The 22,211-nt window shown below is 44.8% G+C and overlaps 2 protein-coding genes across 2 annotated transcripts; one reads left to right on the top strand and one right to left on the bottom strand.

Annotated features, from left to right (window-relative positions):
- Window positions 1–5,285: 5,285 nt before the first annotated feature.
- Window positions 5,286–6,580, bottom strand: LOC120041221 (endonuclease domain-containing 1 protein-like). Its single transcript, XM_038986154.1, has 4 exons — window positions 6,538–6,580; window positions 6,157–6,356; window positions 5,553–5,774; window positions 5,286–5,486 (listed from the first exon to the last, which is right to left on the bottom strand). The coding sequence occupies exons 1-4, from the start codon at window positions 6,578–6,580 to the stop codon at window positions 5,286–5,288; spliced, it is 666 nt and encodes a 221-aa protein (XP_038842082.1).
- Window positions 6,581–7,264: 684 nt separating this feature from the next.
- LOC120041217 (CD276 antigen-like) lies at window positions 7,265–21,978 on the top strand. Its single transcript, XM_038986146.1, has 4 exons — window positions 7,265–7,326; window positions 15,593–15,982; window positions 17,107–17,391; window positions 21,929–21,978. Exons 1-4 carry the CDS (start codon window positions 7,296–7,298, stop codon window positions 21,976–21,978), a joined length of 756 nt encoding a protein of 251 aa, XP_038842074.1. The 5' UTR covers window positions 7,265–7,295.
- The last annotated feature ends 233 nt before the right edge of the window (window positions 21,979–22,211 follow it).

The raw sequence follows: 22,211 nt of genomic DNA, 5'->3' as shown, positions 1-22,211 counted from the left end.
TATGCAGCTCAAACAATAACACATTGTCTCACCCCGTCACTGTTTGGGTTAACAGCTGAGGGATAAGGGCTGGAGAAATGTAAACACTCTCAAATTCATAGACAGAGCTTCTGATGCAATGACTGACAATCCATGATATCAAAATTATAGTTTTAACCATGTTTTGAGGGTATACAATGTTTGTTTACAACTAATACAGCTGTCTACTACAGCAGGTCAGGTCAGTAGTCTACTACAGCAGGTCAGGTCAGTAGTCTATTAAAACAGGTCAGGTCAGTAGTCTACTAAAGCAGGTCAGGTCAGTAGTCTACTAAAGCAGGTCAGGTCAGTAGTCTACTAAAGCAGGTCAGTGGTCTACTAAAGCAGGTCAGGTCAGTAGTCTACTAAAGCAGGTCAGGTCAGTAGTCTATTAAATCAGGTCAGTACAGAAGTCTACTAAAGCAGGTCAGGTCAGTAGTCTACTAAAGCAGGTCAGTAGTCTACTAAAGCAGGTCAGTAGTCTACTAAAGCAGGTCAGTACAGTAGTCTACTAAAGCAGGTCAGGTCAGTAGTCTTCTAAAGCAGGTCAGGTCAGTAGTCGACTACAGCAGGTCAGGTCAGTAGTCTACTAAAGCAGGTCAGGTCAGTAGTCTACTAAAGCAGGTCAGGTCAGTAGTCTACTAAAGCAGGTCAGGTCAGTAGTCTACTACAGCAGGTCAGGTCAGTAGTCTACTAAAGCAGGTCAGGTCAGTAGTCGACTAAAGCAGGTCAGGTCAGTAGTCTATTAAATCAGGTCAGTAGTCTACTAAAGCAGGTCAGGTCAGTAGTCTACTAAAGCAGTTCAGGTCAGTAGTTTACTAAAGCAGGTCAGTAGTCTACTAAAGCAGGTCAGTACAGTAGTCTACTAAAGCAGGTCAGGTCAGTAGTCTACTAAAGCAGGTCAGTAGTCTACTAAAGCAGGTCAGGTCAGTAGTCTACTAAAGCAGGTCAGGTCAGTAGTCTACTAAAGCAGGTCAGGTCAGTAGTCTACTAAAGCAGGTCAGGTCAGTAGTCTACTAAAGCAGGTCAGGTCAGTAGTCTACTAAAGCAGGTCAGTAGTCTACTAAAGCAGGTCAGTACAGTAGTCTACTAAAGCAGGTCAGGTCAGTAGTCTACTAAAGCAGGTCAGGTCAGTAGTCTACTACAGCAGGTCAGGTCAGTACTCTATTAAAGCAGGTCAGGTCAGTAGTCTACTAAAGCAGGTCAGGTCAGTAGTCTACTAAAGCAGGTCAGGTCAGTAGTCTACTAAAGCAGGTCAGTGGTCTACTAAAGCAGGTCAGGTCAGTAGTCTACTAAAGCAGGTCAGGTCAGTAGTCTATTAAATCAGGTCAGTACAGAAGTCTACTAAAGCAGGTCAGGTCAGTAGTCTACTAAAGCAGGTCAGGTCAGTAGTCTACTAAAGCAGGTCAGTAGTCTACTAAAGCAGGTCAGTACAGTAGTCTACTAAAGCAGGTCAGGTCAGTAGTCTTCTAAAGCAGGTCAGGTCAGTAGTCGACTACAGCAGGTCAGGTCAGTAGTCTACTAAAGCAGGTCAGGTCAGTAGTCTACTAAAGCAGGTCAGGTCAGTAGTCTACTAAAGCAGGTCAGGTCAGTAGTCTACTACAGCAGGTCAGGTCAGTAGTCTACTAAAGCAGGTCAGGTCAGTAGTCTATTAAATCAGGTCAGTACAGAAGTCTACTAAAGCAGGTCAGGTCAGTAGTCTACTAAAGCAGTTCAGGTCAGTAGTTTACTAAAGCAGGTCAGTAGTCTACTAAAGCAGGTCAGTACAGTAGTCTACTAAAGCAGGTCAGGTCAGTAGTCTACTAAAGCAGGTCAGTAGTCTACTAAAGCAGGTCAGGTCAGTAGTCTACTAAAGCAGGTCAGGTCAGTAGTCTACTAAAGCAGGTCAGGTCAGTAGTCTACTAAAGCAGGTCAGGTCAGTAGTCTACTAAAGCAGGTCAGGTCAGTAGTCTACTAAAGCAGGTCAGGTCAGTAGTCTACTAAAGCAGGTCAGGTCAGTAGTCTACTAAAGAAGGTCAGGTCAGTAGTCTACTAAAGCAGGTCAGTGGTCTACTAAAGCAGGTCAGGTCAGTAGTCTACTAAAGCAGGTCAGGGCAGTAGTCTACTAAAGCAGGTCAGTACAGTAGTCTACTAAAGCAGGTCAGTACAGTAGTCTACTAAAGCAGGTCAGGTCAGTAGTCTACTAAAGCAGGTCAGTAGTCTACTAAAGCAGGCAGGTCAGTAGTCTACTACAGCAGGTCAGGTCAGTACTCTATTAAAGCAGGTCAGGTCAGTAGTCTACTAAAGCAGGTCAGTAGTCTACTAAAGCAGGTCAGGCCAGTAGTCTATTAAAGCAGGTCAGGTCAGTAGTCTACTAAAGCAGGTCAGGTCAGTAGTCTACTAAAGCAGGTCAGGTCAGTAGTCTATTAAAGCAAGTCAGGTCAGTAGTCTACTAAAGCAGGTCAGGTCAGTAGTCTACTAAAGCAGGTCAGGTCAGTAGTCTACTACAGCAGGTCAGGTCAGTAGTCTACTAAAGCAGGTCAGGTCAGTAGTCGACTAAAGCAGGTCAGGTCAGTAGTCTATTAAATCAGGTCAGTAGTCTACTAAAGCAGGTCAGGTCAGTAGTCTACTAAAGCAGTTCAGGTCAGTAGTTTACTAAAGCAGGTCAGTAGTCTACTAAAGCAGGTCAGTACAGTAGTCTACTAAAGCAGGTCAGGTCAGTAGTCTACTAAAGCAGGTCAGTAGTCTACTAAAGCAGGTCAGGTCAGTAGTCTACTAAAGCAGGTCAGGTCAGTAGTCTACTAAAGCAGGTCAGGTCAGTAGTCTACTAAAGCAGGTCAGGTCAGTAGTCTACTAAAGCAGGTCAGGTCAGTAGTCTACTAAAGCAGGTCAGTAGTCTACTAAAGCAGGTCAGTACAGTAGTCTACTAAAGCAGGTCAGGTCAGTAGTCTACTAAAGCAGGTCAGGTCAGTAGTCTACTACAGCAGGTCAGGTCAGTACTCTATTAAAGCAGGTCAGGTCAGTAGTCTACTAAAGCAGGTCAGGTCAGTAGTCTACTAAAGCAGGTCAGGTCAGTAGTCTACTAAAGCAGGTCAGTGGTCTACTAAAGCAGGTCAGGTCAGTAGTCTACTAAAGCAGGTCAGGTCAGTAGTCTATTAAATCAGGTCAGTACAGAAGTCTACTAAAGCAGGTCAGGTCAGTAGTCTACTAAAGCAGGTCAGGTCAGTAGTCTACTAAAGCAGGTCAGTAGTCTACTAAAGCAGGTCAGTACAGTAGTCTACTAAAGCAGGTCAGGTCAGTAGTCTTCTAAAGCAGGTCAGGTCAGTAGTCGACTACAGCAGGTCAGGTCAGTAGTCTACTAAAGCAGGTCAGGTCAGTAGTCTACTAAAGCAGGTCAGGTCAGTAGTCTACTAAAGCAGGTCAGGTCAGTAGTCTACTACAGCAGGTCAGGTCAGTAGTCTACTAAAGCAGGTCAGGTCAGTAGTCTATTAAATCAGGTCAGTACAGAAGTCTACTAAAGCAGGTCAGGTCAGTAGTCTACTAAAGCAGTTCAGGTCAGTAGTTTACTAAAGCAGGTCAGTAGTCTACTAAAGCAGGTCAGTACAGTAGTCTACTAAAGCAGGTCAGGTCAGTAGTCTACTAAAGCAGGTCAGTAGTCTACTAAAGCAGGTCAGGTCAGTAGTCTACTAAAGCAGGTCAGGTCAGTAGTCTACTAAAGCAGGTCAGGTCAGTAGTCTACTAAAGCAGGTCAGGTCAGTAGTCTACTAAAGCAGGTCAGGTCAGTAGTCTACTAAAGCAGGTCAGGTCAGTAGTCTACTAAAGCAGGTCAGGTCAGTAGTCTACTAAAGAAGGTCAGGTCAGTAGTCTACTAAAGCAGGTCAGTGGTCTACTAAAGCAGGTCAGGTCAGTAGTCTACTAAAGCAGGTCAGGGCAGTAGTCTACTAAAGCAGGTCAGGTCAGTAGTCTACTAAAGCAGGTCAGTACAGTAGTCTACTAAAGCAGGTCAGGTCAGTAGTCTACTAAAGCAGGTCAGTAGTCTACTACAGCAGGTCAGGTCAGTACTCTATTAAAGCAGGTCAGGTCAGTAGTCTACTAAAGCAGGTCAGTAGTCTACTAAAGCAGGTCAGGCCAGTAGTCTATTAAAGCAGGTCAGGTCAGTAGTCTACTAAAGCAGGTCAGGTCAGTAGTCTACTAAAGCAGGTCAGGTCAGTAGTCTATTAAAGCAAGTCAGGTCAGTAGTCTACTACAGCAGGTCAGGTCAGTAGTCTACTAAAGCAGGTCAGTATAGTAGTCTACTACAGCAGGTCAGGTCAGTAGTCTATTAAAGCAGGTCAGGTCAGTACAGTAGTCTACTAAAGCAGGTCAGGTCAGTAGTCTACTAAAGCAGGTCAGTACAGTAGTCTACTAAAGCAGGTCAGTACAGTAGTCTACTACAGCAGGTCAGGTCAGTAGTCTACTAAAGCAGGTCAGGTCAGTAGTCTACTACAGCAGGTCAGGTCAGTAGTCTACTAAAGCAGGTCAGGTCAGTAGTCTACTAAAGCAGGTCAGGTCAGTAGTCTACTAAAGCAGGTCAGGTCAGTAGTCTACTAAAGCAGGTCAGGTCAGTAGTCTACTAAAGCAGGTCAGGTCAGTAGTCTACTAAAGCAGGTCAGGTCAGTAGTCTACTAAAGCAGGTCAGGTCAGTAGTCTACTACAGCAGGTCAGGTCAGTAGTCTACTACAGCAGGTCAGGTCAGTAGTCTACTAAAGCAGGTCAGGTCAGTAGTCTACTAAAGCAGGTCAGGTCAGTAGTCTACTGTGCTAATAGTTCAGAAAGTATTGTCATTAATAGTGAATGTTGATCACAGCGTGAAACTCAGGTCAGACTAAACCAGGTCCATTATTACCTGCTTGACCTGATGATGTCACAGGTTCCTGGTGGTTATGTCACTACATCATCATCACCAGCACAGAAACAAATACAACAGGTAGGTAATAACCTTTGACCCCCACAGAGACACAGTCATCATCATAGACATAATGATCACGTACATCCCGATCCTTGAGGAGAAGCGCTCTCGGAATATCACCTTTTGGACACTGATCTGGGGGGTTATGGGTTAGTAGTAGGGTTAGGGGTTAGTAGTAGGGTTAGGGGTTAGTAGTAGGGTTAGGGGTTAGTGGTAGGGTTAGGGGTTAGGGGTTAGTGGTAGGGTTCATCAACTGAATAGTTCCAACATGTCATACAGCCCTGATTGGGGGTTCAATACTTGTTTGTTCTGGTCCTCTTGGTTCACACTCCAGTGTGCTTCAGCCATCACTGGTTTCACAGCAGTAGGCTGTCCATATGATATCTGGGATGTTCACTCTGTTGTTCAGTGTGTTGTTGTAACAGCAGTAGGCTGTCCACAGGAGATCTGGGATGTTCACTCTGTTGTTCAGTTTGTTGATGATGGGAACTGCTCCAGTCACCACATAGGCTTCTGTCTTGTTGTTGTTATTCCTACAGTGCTTTTATCTGGTCGTTAGCATCCTTACAGTGCTTTTATCTGGTCGTTAGCATCCTTACAGTTAAGCTTCAGAGAGATTCAGAGTCGTTTTGACTTTGCACTCCATTTCATTCCAGCTGCCCCCGTTGAAGGACACCACCTGGGGAACGATGTTGGTCAGGGTAAAGGTGGACTTCTGAGTATCAAGGTCATGAGCATGTGAACTTGGGAAGAGGTGACCTCTGTTCACCCCTTTACTTGGTATTGAGTTCTTATAGTCGTTGTCTCCAGCCTGGTGTTGGTATTCAATCTCTTTACTGTCATTCTCCATTTCAGGGCTGTTGTTTTCCCTGTTGAGCTGCAGGAAGCAACAGTCATACATTCATTCACTAGTTCTGTACAGTAACCTCTATTTTCAGGGGGGGTCCACAATCCACAATCAAGACAATCAAGTCTCTATATCCTCCATAGTGGTAGTTCTATATTCTGTTAACATTTATTTTAACCTTTATTTAACCAGGCAAGTCAGTTTAAGAACAAATTCTTATTTTCAATGACGGCCTAGGAACAGTGGGTTAAATGCCTTGTTCAGGGGCAGAACGACAGATTTATACCTTGTCAGCTCATAACTGTCTGTGATATACAGCAGTAAACAAATCATGTTATGTTATATGACAAAACATTAGTCCTACCTGGGGCTCTATCATCCAACGTTGATTTGGTCTGCGGTCTGTAGGAGGACCAGTGAAGGTGTAGGCTGAGAACACAGGGATCCTGTTGGTCGTGTCGTAGAGAGTTGCAAACCTGTAGATGTTTTTGTACTTCTGGCAAATCAGCTTGTAGCGGTTCTGATTCTGGCCCTGGTTCTGGACTTTCCCACCAACCAAAATACCTGGGAGATTAGGAGTTGTCCCCTCCAGGAAGAACTTCTCAGTCTGTAAAATCACTGAACTTCTTCACTACATGAGAGAGAGCAGGAGGAAGGAGAGAGAGAAGGAGGAGAGTAGAGAGATGATTCAATACCCCCATCATCACCTGAAGACTGTACACCACAGAGACAAAGATGAAGTTACAGAGACCAGTTGGTAGACTGGAGAGACTGCTGAGCTGAGTCATGATTTTTAGCACGTATTTTTCTTAAAAATAAATTGTTGGTTAAGGGCTTGTAAGTAAGCATTTCACTGTAAGGTCTACACATGTAGTATTCGGCGCATGTGACAAATACAATTTTATTTGTTACACATGAAAACATGTTGTGAACCTGGTGTGACATTATTGAAACTGTGCTGACACCTAGTGGACATCAAGAAGAACTACCACACAACTATAACCTTAAAACAGATGGGATGCTTTACATACGTTGCTCTTTTTTATTAGACACTAATATATATGTCCAATAAACAGACATTCAAAGTCGGAATGTAAAGTCGGAATGTAATGAGTCGAGCATCTTGATGTTACCTGAAATAGGCCAAAGCATATATTTGAACATTTCTCATTTATTTAATATTTATTTAACTAGGCAAGATGAACTCAACAACATCGACACAAGTTACCTGCTATATTTGGGAAATAATTCACACAGAGAGAACTTGGCAAAATACAATGTATGCTTCTGGATTACGAGTAGGCTGATATATACCGTGTCATCGGTAACAATTGTGTACAAGCCACCTAGTTAATAAAATATTGGAGCTAGTAGTCATTAGTTAAGTTACATGTTAACCATAGAGAGAGCCTAATAGAGGCGCAGTAGAGTTCACCTGCCGAATGCCGACACACCGGAAATAATAACTAAAACAACGAACGAGAGACGGTGGAGGCTACCAGAATGAAGACAGACAGGTTTCGGAATAAACGTGGTGAGTAAAAAAACGGAATTACATAAGCCACTTCCTGCCCGGTATCTTATTGCGCCGCTATACAACCTTGTTATTTACAGCGCTTTTGGAACAGATTCCTATAGGAACGTTCCACAAATTATACCCACCCTGACAGGCTAACCATGTGTATGTGACCAATACAAGTTGATTGGATTTGACAGGCTGGTGGTGTGTGTGTTGAGAGAGCAGTACAGTTATTGGCTCCCTTCGTGTACACCACTAACACGCGGTGAAACACCGCTTCCCAGTCAGTACTGACCGCTGGATGGTGATCAGACATATTGAGTGGTTGCGGTGGCGAGTTTGAAGCTATGCGACTTTCACCAGAGAGGAGGATACTTGTGAAGGGGGTGGCAGTGTTTTTTAGTTTTTTTTTAGGGCGAGGCAGTGTGTTGCGACAGCTCAGCGGTTCCAGGTCACTGTATCGTGTCGCAGATAGATTGACATGATCCTATAGTTCTACATAACTTCTGTCTTTAACGGGACAATATGGAGACTTATTCGGTCTGCGGGTTGTGGACACTTTTAATGTACATCATTAGTATATCATCAACATCAAGAGACACAGGCGGTAAGTACGTTTGCTATCTAGTGATAATGTGGGTTTTGCAGTTGTAACGTTACTATCTTATTCCCAAAATCAGAAATCAGAAAAACTGTTACATTCCTCAGTTACTTGGTCCTTAATCCGCTGTTCTGAGATCATACTGCTGGTGTCCTTTACAAAGGAGGGGAGCTGTTCTGAGACCATACTGCTGGTGTCCTTTACAAAGGAGGGGAGCTGTTCTGAGACCTTACTGCTGGTGTCCTTTACAAAGGAGGGGAGCTGTTCTGTGAGTGGTCTAATAAAAAGGTCAACAAAAGTCGATAGAGGGGCCTTACTGCATCAATCCCCGCTACAATAGGGCGCCCTGAAGGTTTTGTAACATTCTTGTGTAATTTCGGCAAAGTATAGAAAGTGGCAATTTTAGGGTGTTGAATTTTAGGGTGTTGAATTTTAGGGTGTTGAATTTTAGGGTGTTGAATAGCCAAAAAGTTGTGTTATTTTTGGGTGATTTGACCAGAACTTAAATACCCATCTAGGACAGTTAACCTCTAACGAGTCACAAACCCGGATCCGGGATCCCCCCCATCAAAAAAGCTGACTAGCATAGCCTAGCCTAAAGCCACAGGGATATCATATAATAAAATGTTCATGAAATCACAAGTCCAAGACACCAAATGAAAGATACACATCTTGTGAATCCAGCCATAATTTCTGATTTTTAAAATGTTTTACAGGGTAGACACAATATGTATTTCTATTAGCTAACCACCATAGCAAAAGACACAACTTTGTTTTTCCGCCATTTTTTTCCTGCATAGGTAGCTATCACAATTTTGACCAAATAAAGATATAAATAGTCACTAACCAAGAAACAACTTCATCAGATGACAGTCTGATAACATATTTATTTTATAGCATATGTTTTGTTAGAAAAATGTGCATATTTCAGGTATAAATCACAGTTCTACATAGCAGCTGCAATCTGAAATAGCGCCGAAGCAGCCAGAATAATTACAGAGACCAACGTCAAATACCTAAATACTCATCATAAAACATTTCTGAAAAATACACAGCGTACAGCAAATGAAAGACCAACATCTTCTGAATCCAGACAATATTTCAGATTTTTTAAGTGTTTTACAGCTTAAACACAATATAGCATTATATTAGCTTACCACAATAGCCAGAAACACAAGCCATTTACCAGCAGCAAAGGTTAGCGATCGTAACAAACCAGCAAAAGATATATAATTTTTGACTAACCTTCATAAACTTCATCAGATGACAGTCCTGTAACATCATATTACACAATGCATATAGGGTTTGTTCGAAAATGTGCATATGTAGCGGCACAAATCGTGGTTATACAATGTGATTAGTAGCCAAACTTCAAGCAATCTGTCCGGCGCCATCTTGGAGAGGCACCTAATCTAATCAATAACTAATCATAAACTTGACTAAAAAATACAGGTTGGACAGCAAATGAAAGATACATTAGTTCTTAATGCAACCGCTGTGTTAGATTTTTTTAATTAACGTTACTACGACATACAGCGTGCGTTACAGCGAGACCGCACCGAAATTAATGGCGGAATAATAATTTTACATTTTTCCACAGAAATACGAATTAACATCATAAATAGTTCTTACTTTTTGATGAGCTTCCATCAGAATCTTGGGCAAGTTGTCCTTTGTCCATAATAATCGTTGCTCGGCTGTAGAATGTCCTCTTCAACTTTGGAACTAGCAGCAAACATTAGCTATGTGGCGCAGAGGTGTCCAACTGTTCATAACGCAGAACAAAGAAAATTCAGAAAATCGCAATATACTCATGTAAACTCATGTAAACTGATATAACTCGGTTTAAAATAAATACATTATGATGTTTTTAACACCTATATCGAAGAAAATCAGAGCCGGATATATCTAACGCCGATAACGTGAGCTTTTCAGAATGCCATCCTGAGGTCTCTTCTTGCGTCATGGCGAACGTTGAAAAGGCTGCACCTCCCGTTCCATGAGCCTTTATACGGCCTGAGATCTGCCTAGCAACACCATTCCAATTATCAATACTTACTGACATCTAGGGGAAGGCGCATGCAGTGCATGTCGACCCATAGGATACATACAGATTAATAAACTGATCCTGGAACAGAGTCTCCAGTTTCAGATTTTGCAGTTCCTGTCAGGAAGTTCGCTGCCAAATGAGTTCTGTTTTACTCACAGATATAATTCAAACGGTTTTAGAAACTAGAGAGTGTTTTCTATCCAATAGTAATAATAATATGCATATTGTACGAGCAAGAATTGAGTACGAGGCAGTTTAATTTGGGAACGAATTTTTACAAAGTGAAAACAGCGCCCCCATATTGACAAGAAGTTTTAAGATAGTATTCTGAGATTGGGCAGTGGGGTCACTTCTGAGTTTCTTGTAAAAAGTGTTGTCAAGTAGTTGTCTATGACACACACTTACATAAACAGTCCTATCCATGAGTACAACCGACCCACCCTTATCAGCAGGGAGGGTAAGGACTGACTATCGGATTGTAAATCAAGCTAAGCTTGTTTTTCATCCTGTTTGTTCTTAAGGAGATTAACACCACACTTTTCAACGAGTCTGCAATATGTCTCAATAGAGAGATTGTGATTGGCTGGAGGTACAACCAACATGTTCAGTTGAAATATCACGATTTGAGGATCTTAAGTATTCACTTAGCCTTTTGTCAATCTAGGGGGTGCTGTTTCCACTTTGGAAAATATCGTCTCCAAATTAAACTGCCTCGTACTCAATTCTTGCTCGTACAATATGCATATTATTATTACTATTGGATAGAAAACACTCTCTAGTTTCTAAAACCGTTTGAATTATTTCTCTGAGTGAAACAGAACTCGTTTGGCAGCGAGATTCCTGACGGGTACTGCAAAATCTGAAAATGTTGACTCTGTTCTAGGATCAGTCTAAAACTCTGTATGTATCCTATGGGTCGACATGAACTGCACGCGCCTTCCCCTGGATGTCAGTAACCAATGAGAATTGGAATGGAGTTTCTAGGCAGATCTGAGACCATATAAAAGCCCATGGCATGGGGGGTGCACTCTTTTCATTGTTCGTCATGGCGCAAAGCAGGACCTCAGCATGGCGTTCTGAAAAGCTCAAGTTATCGGCCTTAGATATATCCTGCTCTGATTTAATTCGATATAGGTGTTAGAAACATCATAACGAAGTTATTTTAAACCGAGTTATATATATATATATATATGTATATAGATATATAGTTATATATATATATATATATATAGTTATGTATATTGCGATTTTCGGAATTTCCTTAGTATTGCGTTTTGAAGATTTGGGCATGTCTGCGCCACATAGCTAATGTTTGCTGCTATTTCCAAAGTTGAAGAGGACGTTCTACAACCGAGCAACGATTCTTTTGGACAAAAGTAAGAGCTATTTATGATGTTAATTCGTATTTCTGTGGAAAAATGTAAAATGATTTGTCCGCCATTAATTTCGGCACTGGTCTGGCTGTAACGCACACTGTATGTCTAGTAACGTTAATTTTAAAAGTCTAACACAGCGGTTGCATTAATAACTAATGCATCTTTCATTTGCTGTCCAACCTGTATTTTTTAGTCAAGTTTACGATTAGTTATCGATTAGATTAGGTGCCTCTCCAAGATGGCGCCGGCCAGAATGCCTGAAATGTTGCTACTGATCACATTGTATAACCACGATTTGTGCTGCTAAATATGCACATTTTCGAACAAAACCTATATGCATTGTGTAATATGATGTTACAGGACTGTCATCTGATGAAGTATATCAAGGTTAGTCAAAAATAATATATCTTTTGCTGGATTGTTACGATTGCTAACCTTTGCTGCTGGTAAATTGCTTGTGTTTCTGGCTATTGTGGTAAGCTAATATAATGCTATATTGTGTTTTCGCTGTAAAAAATCTGAAATATTGGCTGGATTCACAAGATGTTGGGCTTTCATTTGCTGTACGCTGTGTATTTTTCAGAAATGATTTATGATGAGTAATTAGGTATTTGACGTTGGTCTCTGTAATTATTCTGACTGCATCGACGCTATTTCAGATTGCAGCTGCAATGTAGAACTGTGATTTATACCTGAAATATGCACATTTTTCTAACAAAACATATGCTATACAATAAATATGTTATCAGACTGTCATCTGATGAAGTTATTTCTTGGTTAGTGACTATTTATATCTTTATTTGGTCGAAATTGTGATAGCTACCTATGCAGGGAAAAAATGGTGGAGAAAAAAAAGTTGTGTCTTTTGCTATCGTGGTTAGCTAATAGATTTACATATTGTGTCTTCCCTGTAAAACATTTTAAAAATCAGAAATGATGGCTGGATTCACAAGATGTGTATCTTTCATCTGGTGTCTTGGACTTGTGATTTAATGATATTTAGATGCTAGTATTTACTTGTGGCGCTATGCTAGGCTATGCTAGTCAGCTTTTTTACTGATGAGGGTGCTCCCGGATCCGGGATGAGTAGCAAGTAGAAGTTAAACGGATGTTTCTAAAAAATAAAAATAAATACGTGACTTAGACATGTTTATCTTCACATCGAAATTGTTGCACTGAGTTGTAGACACAAAATATAAGCCATTACAGGCTGCTGCTGAGTGGTGGTGTGTGTGTGTGTTGAGAGAGCACTACAGTTATTGTCTCCCTTCGTGTACTACTAGCACGTGGGGAAACACCGCTTACCAGTAACGACCGACCGCTGGGCGGTGATTGGCGGTGAGCGGTGACTGGGCGGTCACATCGGGTGGTTCGCGTAGCGAGTTACCGCAGGTTGAGGGCACAGTGTGTTTGTAGCAGCGAGAAACAAGGAACAAGAAACAAGCAGCTCAGCGGTTTAACTCTCGTGGTGTGGTTTGTGTTTGTAGCAGCATGGTCGTAGGTGACTTTCTTTAGTGGACAATACATGCTTGCTATAGAGAGTGTAAAGAGGAGGATACTTGGGAGGGGAGGGGCTGCTATAGAGAGTGTAAAGAGGAGGATACTTGGGAGGGGAGGGGCTGCTATAGAGAGTGTAAAGAGGAGGATACTTGGGAGGGGCTGCTATAGAGAGTGTAAAGAGGAGGCTACTTGGGAGGGGAGGGGCTGCTATAGAGAGTGTAAAGAGGAGGATACTTGGGAGGGGAGGGGCTGCTATAGAGAGTGTAAAGAGGAGGATACTTGGGAGGGGAGGGGCTGCTATAGAGAGTGTAAAGAGGAGGATACTTGGGAGGGGAGGGGCTGCTATAGACAGTGTGTAAAGAGGAGGATACTTGGGAGGGGAGGGGCTGCTATAGACAGTGTGTAAAGAGGAGGATACTTGGGAGGGGAGGGGCTGCTATAGACAGTGTGTAAAGAGGAGGATACTTGGGAGGGGAGGGGCTGCTATAGAGAGTGTAAAGAGGAGGATACTTGGGAGGGGAGGGGCTGCTATAGAGAGTGTAAAGAGGAGGATACTTGGGAGGGGAGGGGCTGCTATAGAGAGTGTAAAAAGGAGGCTACTTGGGAGGGGAGGGGCTGCTATAGAGAGTGTAAAGAGGAGGATACTTGGGAGGGGAGGGGCTGCTATAGAGAGTGTAAAGAGGAGGATACTTGGGAGGGGAGGGGCTGCTATAGAGAGTGTAAAGAGGAGGCTACTTGGGAGGGGAGGGGCTGCTATAGACAGTGTGTAAAGAGGAGGATACTTGGGAGGGGAGGGGCTGCTATAGACAGTGTGTAAAGAGGAGGATACTTGGGAGGGGAGGGGCTGCTATAGAGAGTGTAAAGAGGAGGATACTTGGGAGGGGAGGGGCTGCTATAGAGAGTGTAAAGAGGAGGATACTTGGGAGGGGAGGGGCTGCTATAGAGAGTGTAAAGAGGAGGATACTTGGGAGGGGAGGGGCTGCTATAGAGAGTGTAAAGAGGAGGATACTTGGGAGGGGAGGGGCTGCTATAGAGAGTGTAAAGAGGAGGATACTTGGGAGGGGAGGGGCTGCTATAGAGAGTGTAAAGAGGAGGATACTTGGGAGGGGAGGGGCTGCTATAGAGAGTGTAAAGAGGAGGATACTTGGGAGGGGAGGGGCTGCTATAGAGAGTGTATTTGCAGTAGCTCTGTGGTTTCAGATCACTGTATCGTGTCGCAGATAGATTGACATGATCCTATAGTTCTACATAACTTCTGTCTTTAACGGGACAATATGGAGACTTATTCGGTCTGCAGGTTGTGGACACTTAATGTACATTAGTATATCATCAACATCAAGTGACACAGGCGGTAAGTACGTTTACTAGCTAGTGATAATGTGGGTTTTGCAGTTGTAACGTTACTTTCTAATACACAGGATCTGTAGAATGGAACCGGGTTGGGTCCCGGTTTCCCAAAACCATCAGATAGGATCCTATGGTTCTAACGATACACTGAGCCTTAATATGCTTCTTGTCGTGTACACAATCTGAGTGGGTATAATTTATAATGTAATGAAACAGCAGGGAGCAGGTCTCGAACCCTCGACCCCCTAGCCCGAGGTCCGGCGCGATAGCGATTGTGCCGCAAAAGCATGCTCGTGCGGCAGCGTCGATTTCCGCGCTTATAAACCCAGTGTCGTTACAATAATTTAAGAGAGAAAGAAAAAAGAGTAGCCTTTGTTATTGTTCAACAGCTGATTGCCGCTTTAAAGAAATGTCTGCAGGTAACTGTTCAGGAGAACTATTAAAGGCCCAGTGCAGTCAAATGTTCCAACTTGTAAGTCGCTCTGGATAAGAGCGTTAAATGACTTAAATGTAAATGTAAATGTGTTTTTACCCCCTGTGTTCTATATTTCCACACTGAGGTTGGAATAATGCTGTGAAATTGTGATAATGATGATTATGTCATTGTAGTGTTGGAGCGGTTTGAAAGGACCAGGTGAAATTTCAACCTGTTTTGGTGGGATGGAGTTTTGTCTTTCCATGGTGACATCACCATGAGGTAAATTAGTTAATAGACCAATAAGAAAGAGTTCCAAACCTCTCTGCCAATAACAGCTCGTTTTCAGTTTCCCCTCCCCACTCAGACCACTCCCAGACAGTCCAAGATAAATTATTGCTTGAGAAAAGTCTCTTTGCTAAGATTCTATTTGTTTCTTTTGGACAATTTTAAGTGAATACATTCACAATAACGTCCTTAATAGTTACCCAGAAATGATTTGATATTCAGATAAAAACGGCTGCATTGGACCTTTTAAAAGTGTCTCCTGAGGTAGCCTAGCATCATGGGAAAGCTCTCACTAAAGCAGTCCTTCTCAAATAGTGGGGCGCCCCCCCTGGGGAACATGCTTTTAAAAGTGTCTCCTGAGGTAGCCTAGCATCATGTGAAAGCTCTCACTAAAGAGAGATCAGCTGTCTGTGGAAATGCAGCCTTTTTCATATCTGTGATTGATTCAAACACCTCCGATCAACTAATCAATAAACCGATTATTCTACCTGATCACTACTATTTAGTGAGACGCTTTATTGAATTGTGTATGAGAGTAAAGTTCACATTTGTAGGACTGCTGATGTTAGTCAATGTTCATAGATCATTTCATGTTTTAAATTACCTTAGTTGTTGTGGAAGTCCCTGTCAACCTGCTCAACATACAGTAGCCATATATCTTGTTTTGTCTCAAAGTATATCAATCTGTAATCTGTTTCTTTCAGGTACAGTTCAGCACATTGTGGCCTTAGTTGGTGATGACGTCATCCTGCCTTGCACCCTGAGAAGCACTGTCAGTGCTGTGCATCAGACAGTAGAGTGGCAGAGACCGGACCTAAAACCAAAAGAGGTCCATCTTTACAGAGATGAGAAGGAGGATCTGGTGCTCCAGAATCCAGTCTTCAGGGGAAGGACGTCACTGTTTAAAGAAGAACTAGAGAACGGCAACGCTAGTTTAAAGTTGACCAGAGTGAAACTGTCTGATGCTGGAAACTACACCTGTTACATTCCACTGCTGGACCACCAGAAAAGCATCATTCAACTCATTGTTGGTGAGTCAACACACCTGCTGACCACCCAAACCCCCTTAGGAGACAGATCTCATGAAATCAAGGGTGAGTTCAATGTCAAGTCCATAGCATGATGAGTATTAGTTACATACTGTACATTGGTTAGACTACATACTGACCTTGACCCCAGCTAAGTCCCTGTACAATGCTGTGATCTATTGTTAGTTCCTCTTTTAATTTAAAGGTCCAAGAATATCAACAAACCCTTGTTATATTTAAGCAATAAGGCCCGAGGGGGTGTGGTATATGGCCAATATATCACGGCTATGGGCTGTTCTTATGCACGACGCAACCTGGATACAGCCATTAGCCGTGGTATATTGGCCATATACCACTAACCCTGAGTTACCTTATTGCTATTGTAAACTGGTTACCAAGGTAACAAAACAGTAAAAAGTATTGTTTTGTCATACCTGTGGTATACAGTCTGATATACCACACATTATAAACTAGGTGGTTTGAGCCCTGAATGCTGATTGGCTGAAAGCCATGGTATACAGTCTGATATACCAAACATTATAAACTAGGTGGTTTGAGCCCTGAATGCTGATTGGCTGAAAGCCGTGGTATACAGTCTGATATACCAAACATTATAAACTAGGTGGTTCAGCCCTGAATGCTGATTGGCTGAAAGCCGTGGTATACAGTCTGATATACCAAACATTATAAACTAGGTGGGTTCAGCCCTGAATGCTGATTGGCTGAAAGCCATGGTATACAGTCTGATATACCAAACATTATAAACTAGGTGGTTCAGCCCTGAATGCTGATTGGCTGAAAGCCGTGGTATACAGTCTGATATACCAAACATTATAAACTAGGTGGGTTCAGCCCTGAATGCTGATTGGCTGAAAGCCATGGTATACAGTCTGATATACCAAACATTATAAACTAGGTGGTTTCAGCCCTGAATGCTGATTGGCTGAAAGCCGTGGTATACAGTCTGATATACCAAACATTATAAACTAGGTGGTTCAGCCCTGAATGCTGATTGGCTGAAAGCCGTGGTATACAGTCTGATATACCAAACATTATAAACTAGGTGGTTTCAGCCCTGAATGCTGATTGGCTGAAAGCCGTGGTATACAGTCTGATATCATAAACATTATAAACTAGGTGGTTTCAGCCCTGAATGCTGATTGGCTGAAAGCCGTGGTATATCTGTATAGGTGCTGCATCTAGACCAGTTATCATCATTGAGGGAATCAAAGGCGATGAGGTGGTCCTGCGGTGTGAGGCTGAAGACTGCTACCCAGAGCCTGTCATGGAGTGGTGGGACGCTCATGGACGTGTCCTCCCTGCTGCTGGACCTACAGAGACATCCAGAGACCGTGAAGGCTGCTACACTGTGACAAGCCATGTTAACGTCCCCAACTCTGACAACAACACCTTCACCTGTCGGGTTCAACAGTTGGACATCAGACACATGAAGGAGAGACAGATTCACGTTCCAGGTGAGAGTCTGTTTTGGATATTTGAATGAAGGCACGATCTGTAAAAAATGTCCTGTTTTAAAAGTCATTTCATGTGTAATAAGCATTAGGTATTGTAATAATTCTACATCCTGTGTTTCAGATCAAATGTTTCCTAAGACGTGTCATTCCTGCTGGCAGACAGTTCTGGTTGCAGTTCTTGTTACAGTTCTTGTTGAAGCTGTAGCTGGAGGTCTCTACCTGTTGATTAAACAAATGGGATATTGACCTTCAGAAAGGTAAGTCACACTTCCTGGTGTGGTAGTGTTATGTGGTGGAGTTACTTCCTGGTGTGGTAGTGTTATCTGGTGGAGTTACTTCCTGGTGTGGTAGTGTTATGTGGTGGAGTTACTTCCTGGTGTGGTAGTGTTACTTCCTGATGTGGTAGTGTTATCTGGTGGTGCTATAATATATTAAACAACCTAAAGAGACAGGAAAGTCATGTCTGTCTACATCAGTGGTCACCAACCGGTCGATCGTGATTGACTGGTCCATCTCCAAGCCATTCCTAGTCTATCACCAAACATTTCTGTATAAAACCCAACGATAAAGCTAAGAAGAACAACATTGGCATTCAAGCTTATCTAATATGCAGTGATACTGTAATGGGTCTATATCCTACTGCACAAACATCATCGCTACAGAACTGTTTTTAATAGGTTCATGTTGAGTAGGCTTCTGTTTTTGAAGTCCTGTTTAAAAGAGAATCTGAGTGGTAGTGATGTTGACAGAAGGTTGGTGACCTCTGGTCTACACGGTCAATAGGGGACCACTGGTCTACACGGTCAATAGGGGACCACCGGTCTACACGGTCAATAGGGGACCACTGGTCTACACGGTCAATAGGGGACCACTGGTCTACACGGTCAATAGGGGACCGCTGGTCTACACGGTCAATAGGGGACCACTGGTCTACACGGTCAATAGGGGACCACTGGTCTACACGGTCAATAGGGGACCACTGGTCTACACGGTCAATAGGGGACCACTGGTCAATAGGGGACCACCGGTCTACACGGTCAATAGGTGACCGCTGGTCTACACGGTCAATAGGGGACCACTGGTCTACACGGCCAATAGGGGACCGCTGGTCTACACGGTCAATAGGGGACCACTGGTCTACACGGTCAATAGGGGACCACTGGTCTACACGGTCAATAGGGGACCACTGGTCTACACGGTCAATAGGGGACCGCTGGTCTACACGGTCAATAGGGGACCACTGGTCTACACGGCCAATAGGGGACCGCTGGTCTACACGGTCAATAGGGGACCACTGGTCTACACGGTCAATAGGGGACCACTGGTCTACACGGTCAATAGGGGACCGCTGGTCTACACGGTCAATAGGGGACCACTGGTCTACACGGTCAATAGGGGACCACTGGTCTACACGGTCAATAGGGGACCACTGGTCTACACGGTCAATAGGGGACCACTGGTCTACACGGCCAATAGGGGACCACTGGTCAATAGGGGACCACCGGTCTACACGGTCAATAGGTGACCGCTGGTCTACACGGTCAATAGGGGACCACTGGTCTACACGGTCAATAGGGGACCACTGGTCTACACGGTCAATAGGGGACCACTGGTCTACACGGTCAATAGGGGACCACTGGTCTACACGGTCAATAGGGGACCGCTGGTCTACACGGTCAATAGGGGACCGCTGGTCTACACGGTCAATAGGGGACCACTGGTCTACACAGTCAATAGGTGACCACTGGTCTACACGGTCAATAGGGGACCACTGGTCTACACGGTCAATAGGGGACCACTGGTCTACACGGTCAATAGGGGACCACTGGTCTACACGGTCAATAGGGGACCGCTGGTCTACACGGTCAATAGGGGACCACTGGTCTACACGGTCAATAGGGGACCACTGGTCAATAGGGGACCGCTGGTCTACACGGTCAATAGGGGACCACTGGTCTACACGGTCAATAGGGGACCACTGGTCTACACGGTCAATAGGGGACCACTGGTCAATAGGGGACCGCTGGTCTACACGGTCAATAGGGGACCACTGGTCTACACGGTCAATAGGGGACCACTGGTCTACACGGTCAATAGGGGACCGCTGGTCTACACGGTCAATAGGGGACCACTGGTCTACACGGTCAATAGGGGACCACTGGTCAATAGGGGACCGCTGGTCTACACGGTCAATAGGGGACCACTGGTCTACACGGTCAATAGGGGACCACTGGTCTACACGGTCAATAGGGGACCACTGGTCAATAGGGGACCACTGGTCTACACGGTCAATAGGGGACCACTGGTCAATAGGGGACCACTGGTCTACACGGTCAATAGGGGACCGCTGGTCAATAGGGGACCGCTGGTCAATAGGGGACCACTGGTCAATAGGGGACCACTGGTCAATAGGGGACCACTGGTCTACACGGTCAATAGGGGACCACTGGTCTACACGGTCAATAGGGGACCACTGGTCTACACGGTCAATAGGGGACCGCTGGTCTACACGGTCAATAGGGGACCACTGGTCTACACGGTCAATAGGGGACCGCTGGTCTACACGGTCAATAGGGGACCACTGGTCTACACGGTCAATAGGGGACCACTGGTCTACACGGTCAATAGGGGACCACTGGTCTACACGGTCAATAGGGGACCACTGGTCTACACGGTCAATAGGTGACCACTGGTCTACACGGCCAATAGGGGACCGCTGGTCTACACGGTCAATAGGGGACCACCGGTCAATAGGGGACCGCTGGTCTACACGGTCAATAGGGGACCACTGGTCAATAGGGGACCACTGGTCTACACGGTCAATAGGGGACCGCTGGTCTACACGGTCAATAGGGGACCACTGGTCTACACGGTCAATAGGGGACCACTGGTCTACACGGTCAATAGGGGACCACTGGTCTACACGGTCAATAGAGGACCACTGGTCAATAGGGGACCACTGGTCTACACGGTCAATAGAGGACCACTGGTCAATAGGGGACCGCTGGTCTACACGGTCAATAGGGGACCACTGGTCAATAGGGGACCGCTGGTCTACACGGTCAATAGGGGACCACTGGTCAATAGGGGACCACTGGTCTACACGGTCAATAGGGGACCACTGGTCAATAGGGGACCACTGGTCTACACGGTCAATAGGGGACCACTGGTCAATAGGGGACCGCTGGTCTACACGGTCAATAGGGGACCACTGGTCAATAGGGGACCACTGGTCTACACGGTCAATAGGGGACCACTGGTCTACACGGTCAATAGGGGACCGCTGGTCTACACGGTCAATAGGGGACCACTGGTCTACACGGTCAATAGGGGACCACTGGTCAATAGGGGACCACTGGTCTACACGGTCAATAGGGGACCACTGGTCTACACGGTCAATAGGGGACCACTGGTCTACACGGTCAATAGGGGACCACTGGTCTACACGGCCAATAGGGGACCGCTGGTCTACACGGTCAATAGGGGACCGCTGGTCTACACGGTCAATAGGGGACCACTGGTCTACACGGTCAATAGGGGACCACTGGTCTACACGGTCAATAGGGGACCCTGGTCTACACGGTCAATAGGGGACCGCTGGTCTACACGGTCAATAGGGGACCACTGGTCTACACGGTCAATAGGGGACCACTGGTCTACACGGTCAATAGGGGACCGCTGGTCTACACGGTCAATAGGGGACCGCTGGTCTACACGGTCAATAGGGGACCACTGGTCTACACGGTCAATAGGGGACCGCTGGTCTACACGGTCAATAGGGGACCACTGGTCTACACGGTCAATAGGGGACCACTGGTCTACACGGTCAATAGGGGACCACTGGTCTACACGGTCAATAGGGGACCACTGGTCTACACGGTCAATAGGGGACCACTGGTCTACACGGTCAATAGGGGACCTCTGGTCTACACGGTCAATAGGGGACCGCTGGTCTACACGGTCAATAGGGGACCACTGGTCAATAGGGGACCACTGGTCTACACGGTCAATAGGGGACCACTGGTCTACACGGTCAATCGGGGACCACTGGTCTACACGGTCAATAGAGGACCACCGGTCTACACGGTCAATAGGGGACCACTGGTCAATAGAGGACCACTGGTCTACACGGTCAATAGAGGACCACTGGTCTACACGGTCAATAGGGGACCACTGGTCTACACGGTCAATAGGGGACCACTGGTCTACACGGTCAATAGGGGACCGCTGGTCTACACGGTCAATAGGGGACCACTGGTCTACACGTTCAATAGGGGACCACTGGTCTACACGGTCAATAGGGGACCACTGGTCTACACGGTCAATAGGGGACCACTGGTCTACACAGTCAATAGGAGACACAGAGGACTTGACTACATAGTAGCTTCCACCAGTCCAGTGATGTCAACCATATTATACTCCCAGATTAAACTAGTTAGTGTTTAGTTTTTTAAATGTTTCTCTTAGTTGACTGTGTTCATGTGAGGTGCTATTAGACAGTTCTGTTCTAATCCTGTCTCTCATCCCATTTAAACAGGAACCGTTGACGTCAGTAATGAAGAAGAACAAGGAGACGACGAAGAATGAGGAAGATGAGGCCAGTGAACCCAGTCTGTCATCGGTTTAAATGTGAAATGATCTATAATAAGTGTTATGTGCCATTTAACAGACATGTTTGGATGGTCCCAGGAATCAAACCCACTATCCTGGAGTTACAAGGACCTTAACTATGACTATATAGGAATGTGCATGGCTATATTTACATTTTAATCATTTAGCAGACGCTCTTATCCAGAGCAACTTACAGGAACAATTAGGGT

Source organism: Salvelinus namaycush, unplaced genomic scaffold, assembly GCF_016432855.1.
Source record: "Salvelinus namaycush isolate Seneca unplaced genomic scaffold, SaNama_1.0 Scaffold419, whole genome shotgun sequence".
Lineage (NCBI taxonomy): Eukaryota > Metazoa > Chordata > Actinopteri > Salmoniformes > Salmonidae > Salvelinus > Salvelinus namaycush.
Note: the sequence above shows the minus strand (reverse complement) of the source record. Positions and strands in the feature narration are given on the sequence as shown.

Bases quoted from the DNA above. Each gene is read 5' to 3' on its own strand.
- LOC120041217 (XM_038986146.1), top strand. From the start codon at position 7,296: ATGAAGACAGACAGGTTTCGGAATAAACGTG. The intron at 7,327-15,592 runs GTGAGTAAAAAA...TGTTTCTTTCAG, and splicing joins CAGGTTTCGGAATAAACGTG to GTACAGTTCAGCACATTGTG. The intron at 15,983-17,106 runs GTGAGTTCAATG...ATATCTGTATAG, and splicing joins CAGATCTCATGAAATCAAGG to GTGCTGCATCTAGACCAGTT.
- LOC120041221 (XM_038986154.1), bottom strand. From the start codon at position 6,580: ATGACTCAGCTCAGCAGTCTCTCCAGTCTACCAACTGGTCTCT. The intron at 6,357-6,537 runs GTAACTTCATCT...CTAATCTCCCAG, and splicing joins CAGTCTACCAACTGGTCTCT to GTATTTTGGTTGGTGGGAAA. The intron at 5,775-6,156 runs GTAGGACTAATG...GACAGTAAAGAG, and splicing joins GTTGGATGATAGAGCCCCAG to ATTGAATACCAACACCAGGC.